The sequence below is a fragment of the Haliaeetus leucocephalus genome, unplaced genomic scaffold, assembly GCF_000737465.1.
Source record: "Haliaeetus leucocephalus isolate CR32 unplaced genomic scaffold, Haliaeetus_leucocephalus-4.0 Scaffold577, whole genome shotgun sequence".
In the NCBI taxonomy this organism is placed as follows: domain Eukaryota; kingdom Metazoa; phylum Chordata; class Aves; order Accipitriformes; family Accipitridae; genus Haliaeetus; species Haliaeetus leucocephalus.
Window position 1 is genome coordinate 4,765,830 of NW_010973013.1, and position 12,691 is coordinate 4,778,520.

Sequence of the window (12,691 nt, forward strand, 5' to 3'; positions counted from 1 at the left end):
GCAAAAATTATTGACTTAAAGGACAACTGATTAGTGGGCAGCTCTTCAAAGGAAGAGCCAACAATGTAAGTAACAACAACATACATAAGAGCAAAATAGGAAATGTATTGAGAGGTATAGAGAAGCCTATTGTACCACTTTACTGAGCATTGGTAAGGTTTATCTTGAACTCTGAGAAAGATGCAGATCAGCTGAGAAGACTACAGAAAATGGCAATAAAAATGGTCAATAGCTACGGAACATTACATATAAGGATAGGAAGCAGCTGGGGTTTCTTAGTCTATGAAGAAAACTGGAGACTGACATAACAGCATCCAAATCATAAAAAGTATAGAGCTATGACACGGGAAAAAAGCCTGGTATATTTTATGCCTGCTGTGAACAAGGAAATTATGGACAAAATGGCTTGTTTTGTATACAGAAATACTCAGTTTATGAATGATTACATGGGGAGGCTGTACAGTGTCCATTGCTGGAGGTAGCTCAACAAACATCTGGCAAGACTGACACAAGTACACTGTCACTACTTTCATTGGAGGAATAAAATAGAGGACCTCTCAAGGTCACCCCATCTCAATTTTTCTAGGACCTCATGAATAAAGGAAAAACAGTAACAGCATCATGGGAAGAATTTTCCTTAAAATGCAATATAACCCCATTATCTCAAATACGTAAACTATTAATGTTTGTTGAAACAGAAACGTGTAAATCTGGCAGTTCTTAAAAGGCTGGAAAGATGAGGGAAAGAGTATATAGAAGTGTGCATGTAAAAAAAGAACCTGCAACAACAATGCATGTAATGGATATCAAGAAAGTACCACTTATAGTGAAATACTGATTATAGTTAAGCTCTAATTACGTACTCTAAAGATAATTTCTCATATTTAAGCTGAAACTCTAACTTTAGTTCAAAATTTCAGTGACTTCTTAGCCTTTAAATGCTACCTACCTATGAATACATTCTGATACATTCTGTTTTACACTGCCAGACACAATTGGAGGTTGACAAGAAGAGTAAGTTACCTCTCCAATTTCACTGTGTAATGATGATTTCCAAAGGATGAATGGTGGTTTAGTCACAAAACACTTGCAAGTTTATCCTTGAATATAGTAAACAGTTTAACAAAATTTTAAACAATACTCATGTCTAAGAAAACACTTATTAAACCTAACTCTACTGTGATACAAGAAACACTGTGAGCAAAGACCTTTCGAGTTGCTTGATGGTTTGTTTTGTTGTTTGAGGTTTTTTTTAGTTGGGGTTTGTGTTTTTTTTTGGGTTTGTTCCCCCCCCCCCCCCAATTCTTTTACTGCAGAATTGGCAGTACTGTTAAGAGCAGAACAGGCAAACATTTCCCTTAGGTATGAGTTAATGAGCCTCTCCAATCATATTCATTATCTCAGCAATTTACTTTTTCACAAGTCTGTGTATAAGAAACTAAGACATATTTCTAAACCTTCTCTCAATTCTGATCAGTTAAATATGAAGATTGTAACTACAGCTACTACAACTATACTGATCTCTATGCTTACCTTACACGGCCTATTTAGTTGCTTTTTGTGCATGTGAAATACATTTGCTTGTTAAGAAACAGTGAAAAATCAGTGCAAGGTATTCTAAATACACTTTAGATCTTGTGTGCTAAAGCATAATATAATAGCTGCGATGAGGACTGTGATACAGCCCGTGGCCAAGACAGGGAACATGTGAAGCAGCTGTGAAGCTACTGTCCTTCACAGGAATCCAGGATAACCATGAATACTGGAAGGGAACTCAGCTCACGTGACAGGACGCAGCAGTTGGGACCAGGTTGTCTCCTCTGCTGTATACTTTGCAAAAAAGACAGACTGCTGGAGAACATGCGTTCCCTTTCCTCTGCTGCAAACTTAGCAAGAAAGATGGACCAATGAAGAAGGTACGAAATCTTTCTTTACTTAACACTGGGAAATAGGGTCGCAGGAGTTTTTTCTCACCAAAGATCTGCTTTTTAGGTAAGGAAGCATTCAGAGTAGCTCTTACAGACAGCAGGATGGGATTCTAGGGTGAAAAACTTCTATAAGAATAATAGGTCAAAAGTTCCTTCAGTATCTCTTCCCTCCTCCTTGTATCTCCCAAATCTGAGGTGATCAGTCAGTGAACAGGGCCTGGAGGAGTACAATTTAAAAATGTGCTCTCATTCCTGACATCTCCCCCACTGCAGTCCCAGACAGGCAATGGCAAACTCAGTAGTTTAGAGTGGATGCTCCCTGTGACGGAGAGCCAGGAAGAGAGCAAAGAATGAAAAATAAATCGAGGACTTGCTGATCCAGCTAATACAAAAGTCAAGGAAATTAGCAAAGCTCCTTGAGAAATGTCACAGCTTTCTATTATCTGAGGGAACCACTCTGCATTGAATTTGAATGCTAGGAGCAAAAGGTGGCAGGACACCAACCTTCACTAAAAAAAAAAAAGACAGGTTATTTGAGCTACTTATTAACAGAAGAATCTCTTGCTTTATACTTGATAGGTTGGGAAGTATTTTGTCAGCAGCAACAAAAAAGTGTCAGAAAAGCCCAATTTTTTTTAATACAAGGTATATTCATTCACTTATACAAAAATTCTGAAGGTAAGCAAGTGAAAAGTGATCATACTCATATGATTTCCAGTATGTTTGGTTTTGGCTAGAAAAAATAAATGAAAAAGCTTCCTGGAATAGTAAAGTGGATTTTATTATTCATGGAAAAAAGCATAATAGAGCAACATGCATAAATCATGAAGAAATAATCTAAACATAACACATTGGTACTTCCTGTTCCAATCAGAAGAAAATAGGAACATACAGTTCGTTGTTTATTTTAATTGTTAGATAGTCATTTTACTTGGGTAAATCTGATAGTCTAAGATACTAGTCAGCCAATATTCTCATTAAGAAAAATAACAGCATTGCCACTGTTATTGGTACTTCTCCTACTGTAAAGTATTATTGTGTGTATTAAAATCATAGAAAATCTTTGATGTCTGGTTCAGATTTCAGCCAATAATTCAGTTCGTCACTCCGTATGCCTACATATTTATTAACTATTCCTGGTAATATGTCAACATTTTAAGAAGGGCAAATAGGTACTATGGTCAGTTTTCAAGAGTGACAGGGTAAATAAAGTTCATCCATCTTGATCATAGGTGATTCATCAGCTGCATTAATTTTTCTTTTACATGTATATTTGACTATTTATAATTCTACTTAAAAATAATACGCAGTCCTGATCAGCAGGTGTGTATTCCTTCCTACAAGTAGTTTACATTCTTGCTGATGTCCATCAACAGTTTTAAAGCATTAAAAGAGTTTAGGGCATACTTTGTTTAATGGCACTTATGAGCTACAGTTTTTCTGAAGCAATGAGAGTGCAGAGCATATTTTCAAGTGTAAACAATTGCTATGCATTTATTTCTTTATAGTTGTGTTGACTTTGTATGCAGGAACAAACTTTGCTTTCAGTGGAGTCCCACAGGCATGATTATTACAGGATTTACTGCCCGATATGAATCACTGAAACAGCACTTAAGGAGGAAGCCTGAAATGAAGATTGTAGTATAAATAATATAACGGCTAGATATTCAATCACAACTGAGGATTTTGAGAAGTTGTGTGTTTTGTTGTTAGGGTTTTTTGTTTGGTTGGTTTGGTGGTTGTTTTTTTTTAACCTCAAGAAATGTAAATAAGCAACCAACATATTATACTCAGAAAAATCAAACCCTCTACAATTAGAATTTGAAGCTGCATATCCCAGGAATCAAATCATTCTTTTTCATAATCCTAGGGCAGACTGATCAATTGAATTTGGTGTGACTTTCAGCATGGATTTGACTGAAATCTTCAATTTAAACCTGCACCTAAGATTCACTTGGTCTGAAATCTGATTTGTGGGTAGTAAGAAAGTCATAAAACAATAACTTTGGGGGGTATGAAGTTTCAGAAAGAAATTATAAATGCTAGTCATGGAAAAGGAGTCAACAGAAGGAATAAAGCGGGGAAAACCACAAAATCCAAAAGAAGAGGAGTTTACATTTTTCAACACTCAATTTCAGAGTGTACATAAACTTCAGATTGAATCCTGATATTAATCAGAAAACTCTCTGATCTACTGAATTAGAGACACAGTACATTTCCCCCTGCCCCCAAATCCTGGCGTGAACTACAGGAAAGATAACATAGAATAGATTTGGCCTTGAATTAATGGATATTGATTATTTGCTGAAGTCAAGATATATACTCAAGATCAGATGCAGCTGAAACACAAGGACAGTTATAGTTTATGCTGTAACAGATTTCAGCAGCATTAGGAAAGAGTTTATGAATTCTTTATATTTACCCTTTTCAGTGAGATCATTTGTCAAGAAAACTACTACAGAATACGAATCATACTGACAGCATACAGCAAGTCACTTATTTCCATTTCTGCTGATATGTGTTGGTAGCCGTTCATTAGCATATCATTTAATTATGCTGAGATCTGCTGACATGATTGGAATTTCTGTGTTGTTTCCATGGGCCAACTATCCTCTGTGTTGGAGATTACTTTCGGTAATTCTTTTTTGCTTTATTTTTATTCTTTCTTGAAACTTCCCACTTCAGCTATTTGGTGTAAGCAAGCACAGAGGAAGATTACTGTTTGTTTTTGAAGTACACAGCACACTTACTTGCAAGATTAAGTACCTGATTACCCAATAAATGTTAATGTAAGATATTTTACTCCGCAAATCACTTTGTTCTGGTACCTGATACTAATAACTTCTTATATTTCCCTTTTTTTTTTTTTCCAGATGATGCACAACTCTAGTGGTGGCAACATTATACATACCCAGTATTCTCTCAGATGCAATGTGAAAAAACATACTGAATATTAAAAAAAGAAGCTTACCTGACCGTCCATCCCGTTGAAAATCCACATGGTACCATTCACCATCGTTTACCTTCTTCTGCAAGGCTTTTATTTTTATAGTACCTGATCCCATGTCTAACAGCAGGTAGAGGTGGCCATCAAGCATCTCAATGGCAAAAAAGTCAACTTTCACCATCTGTGGGTGTTTGGCGTCTTTTTGATGCCTTGGTTTTCCATGACTGAAAAGAATCAAGCCATTTGGCTCAGTTGTACGAAAGTCAAATGATATCGAGCCTGTTTTCTTGGCATTCCACTTTGGCAAAGAGATGAAGGACTCTGGTGTTTCAAATGTGATTGGATCTAAGGTTGCAACATTCTCACATTTAAATGCTACAACCCCATGAATCTTCATTTTAGGATCTCCTTGCTTGGCAAGTCGAGATAACTCCAACCTGACATCGTTATTTTTATAAACAACCTGCAAGCAAAGCAAAGAAGTTACTAAGAGGAACTTGACCATTTTAAGCAAACAGATATAATCCTGAATAGGCATATTATTTAAAGGACAATAATGATGTTATATGAATATGATAATTTACATATACACAAAATTAAGTAACTATTTTCATTGACTAATGATTTAATAACAGTTTTCATTAAACCAAAGTTGCTCTAAAAATATCCCTAGAGTCAATTCAAACAATGTGAAAGAATCTGCACATAATTTATACTATCAGTTGCAAATTAGCTTGCGTAGCCTTGATTGCTTAGAAGCCCTCTTTGCGCAGCCATTCTGCTACGTTAGAGAAGCACTGGAGTTCTTCTTTCTCTAAACCCTTTGTCACTGTCTTAACTCTTCTGTTCATGTACAGAAAATGTACCAAGGTCAGATACTTTATAATTTAACATCTTTTCAATTTGTCCTTGGGGCTGAGGAATAGTAGCATCCAATGGTACTCATGAAGCTGTAAAATAGGGAAACTAGTATCATACTGCTCAAACCAGACAAAACCAGGACGATCTTTGAGCCCGTTCAATTGGACAAAAAATAAACCCACTTATGTATTTTCCATGACAGAAGATTTTTCTGATAAAAATGAAAGGCAATATTAGTTTTAAATCCAACTGACCTCCACAGCAAACATTCTTGCTTCAAGTCACATATTTACTCTGCCCAGAGAAGCCCGTCATGATATAACCAGTTCCCATGGTTCTAGTCTTTATTGGTATATTCTAAAATTGCTGCTATTTCTGTGGTGTCCAGGATATAAGGACTGCTTAAATGAAGCTCCCAATAGCAAAAGTGTACACAAGTATTTTGTCATTTATCGAATAATTAAAAATATTGACATGTTCAAGCTAAAATACCACTGAAGAGCTGAATATGAATGCATGGTGACAGAAGCTAAAACCTTCTTCTCTTTCTAAAGTTAAGCCTACATTAGAAAGCAATTTGAAGCAAAAGCAACAGCTCAGCAAATCAAAGCACTTTGTGCTGAGGCTTCTTAATCTACAGATTCTATACCATTCAGGACTAGATCATGTCTGGCCCCTGATCCAGTGTTCCATCTATACAACGTAGTCTGAAGCTGTTCAGGGGAAAGTGCTTACTGAATCCTTAGGGTAGAGTTTCTGGATTAATTTCCTCTGAAGCCTAGCTTGAACACAAATGAAACCCACTCTGCAAAATGAACTGACACACAGCAAGTGGAAGAGACAGGGTATGCAGCGCAGAACTGTGCTACTGTTAGAAATCAAAACACTAGCAGACACATAATCTAAGATGGCATACCCCACAAGTGGTAGCTGCTATTCAAAAATGGTGTTTAAAGATAACAATGCTAAAGAAATGATTGATAGATTGACAATTTTTTACTGTAAGAATTGTTTTCTTTCAAATTACATCATTATCCACCCAGCATATTTCATCATAAGCCATGGCAGAATTATTCTACTACATTAAAAACGTGTCCTAAAAGCTAATAAATAAGCCTATTTCTCCATTTTATTTCACAGTTCAGTACAAATACTGCTGTTCCCACTGGAGCTGTGTCTCCAAAGACAACAAATAAACCTTACTGTGGATTCCTGACAGCAGAAACGATACTCTGCCAGAAAGAAGCAGGGAACACGACTTCACTTATAAGAAGGCAACACATCAGAAGTGACTAGAATCAGACTAACTTGTAATCTTAGAGAATAAGGATCCATATTTGTATTTATCAAATACTTCTGTAACACCTCTGAGATTGCAGATTACGTGAAGGAATTTAGAAGACTACTGGAGAATAAGCACATGGACTGGGGTGACTGTCTTTAGAGTGAAGAAAGCCAAAAGGCAGAAAAATGCAGCAAGAAGTCAGTAGCCTGGCAGGCAATATTACTTGGAGATATCTGGCCTCATGAAACATTGGCCACTTTCTATGGCAAGAGGGATTTTGGATAGCTTCCACCTCATTTGAAGGAGTTACAGGGGGCAACCTTTCTAGAACAGACTGAAAAGCATTAAACAGAGGCTAGAGGATATGATAAAAAAAAGGAACAAATGGGGTCTCATTAGAATTAAATCATGCTCTTGACAATGAAAGTAATTAAGGCAACAAAGAACACAAGGAGAAAATATTCTTTAATTGCCTGCTGAACAAAGGTAGGTACCAGGACAATACAAATAAATGTACAAAGAGAATTTCTTGTTTATGGACAAATTCAAGTTGTCTGATATTAATGAAAGCTGGTTGACTGAATAATAAAATTAGTAGTTAATAGCTATCTCAGAAAAACTGAGCAAACAAAAGGAGACCTAAGCTTTCCTTGATGTCTAAAACAGCTCTATAGGCTTTGAAGTCATTTGCCAACTCGGAAACAATAATTTTTAATAAATACAGTCCAAGGACCTGATGGACAAAGTGCAAACAGGAATACTGGCAATAGTTTTCTCGATAACTCATCACCAGCTCTTTAATCAGCTTAATAGCTAACATATGAAGGAAAAATTGCTACAGCACTTTCATAAGAGTGGCAAATACTGGGAATTCTATGCCACCAATATTAAAATGTTATTGGAATCCCTGAATATTGCATATGACAATTTCTTACTTCCATATTCCACAATTAAATCTTTGTAGTTACTGAGATGTGAATGATTGCATCTTACTACATTCATTGTGTGGAAACAAAATTAAGTCTACATCTATGTTTTAGAGTGTTTATGTTCTAAGTTTTAGGATGTTTCTACTCTTTTAATCTTAGGAAATTGAAAATTTGGAACTGAATTATCATGGATAATTTGTATTAAAACGGGAATATATGAGCCATAACTGAAAACCATAATTGAAAAGAACTATAGACTATTAACTGAACACAGCTGGTGTTTGGAAGACCATTTCCCGGCGTTATGCTGAGATTCTTACTACTGTCCCTATCCATGAAAGATGTACTCAGCCATCAGTGAAGCACAGCAAAAAGGAAAAAAGCAGTATGCACACAAAAAGTAGTAGTCATTAAATTTTGGGAAAAAACTGAACAGGAAGGAATAATTCTGAGACTAATCTCTGCTTTATAACACTTGGAGGTATACGCTTCAGAATTGATAGCCTCTAGGGTACAAATAATTTACTCATTATTTTCCAAAGATTCTGCCTTCTAATTTTATTTTTTTTTTCCCCTTCTGGGTACATAAGGGCAAACATGCTTTTAGTAGGTCTTATATTATCCACCGCTATTTCCATCTAAGACACCCAACATATTGTTCTTTAACGTTAACTCGATACATTCTCCCTCTAAGAGAGACATGGAACTGCAATTAGTCAAGTGAAGGTAATTTGCAACGGAGAAATATGTGAGTCACATTCACCTTTACTCCTACACAACGTACCAGTCAGTATCCTTGCATCGCTATGTGCTTTCCTAGCATCTATTGGGCTGGCCCTGTTAATAACTTGATTGCTCTCGCACTCTCATACCTGAGCAACAATGATAAAATTTTCCTGCACATGGAACTGCAGCCCTCAGGGAATTGTCTCATGCTATGAAGAGCACCTTGAATTTGTCTCCTATTCACTGTATTCTTTCCTCTTAATATTAAGTAAGGTTGAAGACCTCAGTCTCTAAAATATGTAATTACCTCATTCTTGGAAACTGCAAAAGGTCACCTAAACTCCCAAGAAAAAAGGAGCAGTTAGCAATTCCCTGCATAACTTGCAACCGAGCTATCCAAAGTAAGGTATAAATTTGTTTTCCAGGAGATAACGGGCAGACCTATATATAATTTTACAATCAAGATATGAGCTCCCTTTACTACCATCTAGGCCAACCACATGCCAGGTAACTTACAATATTATAGTGCTGAGTCTTAACAAATAAGTCCAGCTAAGAGACAGCAAATATTAACTTAAGCTCAGCACTCTCTTTAAAGTGGTCTGTGGTCATCTTGGAGCACAAGCAAAATTAATTCATGCTTCCCAAAGATATATCATGTATATAATTTATCGCAAGCCAAGGCCCTAGTCTGCAATGAACTCTATTAAGTATTCACTACAGAACTTGCCAGTTGTCATGGCAGGTGCCTTCAACAACAAAAAAATGTAGCAGAGCAGCCAATGAAAATATATGAATAAATTGGCGATGTATAAACGTATGAATGACTTTGAGAAAAGGTGAAGGAGAGACAAGGGATTTCCTGTTGATATGAGAGATGTATCCTAAATATACAACAGTTCAAACGTCAAATTAAAAGTCAATATAACAGAAACATCAACAAAACCCTACCAGTTCTTTCTACTGACCCTATCCCATGAAATGTAAAACCATGAAAGATGTGAAAGGATCTAGATTTCAAGACCATTTTCAATTCAAAGTGCAGCCCTTTCCACATTAAAGATTCCTTTTTGTATTTTGTACATCAAATACTATACGTAAAGAAATGGCATGACTCAAATATTTCAGAATACTGACCAACTCTGCTAGCAATAGCCTTTCAATCGCTGTGATTAAAAGCCTTTAAATGACTATGAAGCATTTCTTTCAAATTACTTTATATTATTAAAACCAAATACGATCCTTAAGGAGCTAACTACTTAACTTAATTTGCAGCATCTAGGTTTCCTTGAGAATCAAAGAGAAACCAGGAGTTCAGAGCACCTACATTATGATAGTGCTCTGAAGAGCTTATCTATTTACTTAATAAGGAGGTGAGGAAGAAATATTTTCCAAATGCAATTTGAATGAATGGATGAATCCAGTCTCTAAATCTGTTCAAAAAGTGAATCATATAAATCCTTATGCTACCATAAAGCAGTATTTTCATGTTTTCCTGAAACCTGGATCACATAGTGCAAACAATGGTGTTTAATACTCTAAAATGGAGACTAGTATCATCCAAAATGGCTCAGGTAGGTGCTGCTAACCTACAATTTCATGCTGCACAGGGAAGTCAGCGGGAGATAACTTACTGATGTCAAAAACTGTAGCAATAGGACTTACAGTAAGTGAAGCCTGAGGCAATTTTATCAGCCTGCTTTAACAGCCACTAGAATTTCCATGCTCATTGAGAACTACGTGGTGCATACGGCATCACGTTCCCCAGAAATCCAAAGGCAAAACTGACCATTGAGAGTTATCATGTATTATTTTTAGTATTTGCTGAATTGCTGAATGGTTTTGAACTAATCCATGAATGTCAGCTTCTCACAGGAGGCTTGTCATTTTGCTAATATGCCTCAATTCATTTCCAAGCTCCAAAATGAATATATCAAGGAACACAATAAACTACAGACTATTTATGCAAAATTTAAGGAGCCTCAGTTCAAATGTTTGCAATGAGGTGTATTTTTGGACACAATGTGAAAGCACACACTATGAATGACAACAGCTATTCAAGCCTCTATGATTACTCAGCTTTATAAAAGAGCATTGTTTTCTGAATACAGAGAAGAAATTAGCAGGTATAATGAAATCTCCAAGGAAACTATTTATTTATCCTCAGATGAAATGGTTTTAATTTTCCTGGGGGGGGTCTGTGCATGTGTGTTGGGGCATTTAGAAAGGGGGTCATTTTGAGCACCAAACCAAAAAAAATGAGTGTCTATAGAGTCCTACTGAGGGGGAGGTAAGCCTCAGGACAACAGGACAGGGTGCCATGGTATAGATACATAAACACCTGGAGAAAACCATAGTACATGCGTTTTGCTGCATTATTTTAAATCAATTAATATGGTCTGGGAAACTGCTTCACAAGTTTCAGCTCAAAAAAAGCTTGACTTAATAAAAAAAAAAAATTACAAAAAAGCATGTCTTAACTACAGTGCCACAGATTCCATGGAATATATATCTGGGAACTTCACATTCTCCTGCCTCTTCTTCCTGTCCACTCTGAGCATCCAAAACCGTGGAGTGGAAACGGAGCGCACTCAACCCTCCAGACACTCTACTAAAATTGGACTTGGCTCTTCCACAGTGACAGAAGAGGAAAAAGACCCACATGAAAGGCTCTCGATTGTCCAAGTCCAACGCAGTACTGAACACTGCTCAAGTTATCCAATAGGAGAAAAAAGAATGTGAATGATTGAAAAAGTAAAATGGTTATATTAGGCCTGCTCCCTCTCAGGGGTGGCTTTTGAAGAATATGAAATGGACTTTTTCAAGGCTAACGTATTGTTCATATAGCATGATCAAATACTTTGTTCTACTGTTTATAGCTTCAGATATAACAAATATATTTTAAAATCAGACATACTCTCTACAGACTACTTTGTCCTACTAGGTAGAAAGAAAAGAATCATCAGAATAATTCTTGCTATTAGAAGCCAGGACCATTAATCCAGGATTTAACCTGCATCTGAATGCCTCACAGAGAACTTGAACTTTTCTTTGCTTCTCTGTAAAATGGATACACCATTTCCTCACAGTGTAGAAACTTGCTTGAAGACTGAAGTTTGCGTTACCAGCATCGGATCTAGTGGAGCTTTGTCCAGAGTAAGTCATATTTACACACACGTTTCCTATAGGGTGTCATCAACCCCCTCCCCCATTTTCTTTTTAAGGAAGATGGAAGCCACTATGACAAAAAAGAGTATGATATTCCAACTTTCTAGTATGCAACTACAGAGTACAGACCACATTGGCCATTCAAATAGAAAAGTAAAATGTACCCAATCTGGTCAAGAGCTACACTCAATAAGAGCTGGGCTTGAACAATCCATGTCTCAAGGTAAACATAAAAGTACAATATATTATGCCATGATAATACAGTCGGCTAGTGCTTTAGTGTCACACTGAACGGCTAACTAGAGGCAATAAATACGTGATGTTTATTGTTTCTGTAACTAAGCAACACGAACATTTTCTGCACTCATCTTTCTTAACATTACAGGATACATTGCACATCAGACGTTTTTAAAACTTCTATTCACAGAAAACAGACATACTTAATGCACAGAAATATATGTTCTATTTAAATGTTGATTATCACATCCCTGCAAATCTAGGAAAGCAAATGGGGACCAAAAACAGGGTAAAAAAAATTAGCATAATTATGTGGAATTCCACTAGAATTCAATGGCCCATCTGAAGGTCCACTGTAGGCTGAAAACCATCACTGTCCTACCCCCAAACGATGATGTTAAAAGAATGCAAAAAAAACAAACAAACAAAAACAAAAACGAACAACAAATAGCTCACAATTTGGTACAGGGAAGATACCTTAATTAAGGCAATAAAAAGAGTTGGCAATGATTACATACAGTTCTAGAAACTAATACAGTACTAACAGACTCATAGTAAAAATAATAGGTATACTGTGAATGTTACAGAGCACTGTTCTAAGAAATGTCTT

At 36.4% G+C, this 12,691-nt stretch overlaps 1 protein-coding gene across 1 annotated transcript in view; it reads right to left on the reverse strand.

The window, feature by feature from the left end:
* Window positions 1–12,691, reverse strand: part of NRXN1 (neurexin 1) — a 468,961-nt gene that overhangs the window by 418,389 nt on the left and 37,881 nt on the right. Inside the window, exon 3 of the mRNA XM_010577779.1 lies at window positions 4,900–5,338. Within this exon, the coding sequence (XP_010576081.1) occupies window positions 4,900–5,338 (439 nt within the window). The remainder of the gene's footprint in view (window positions 1–4,899; window positions 5,339–12,691) is intronic.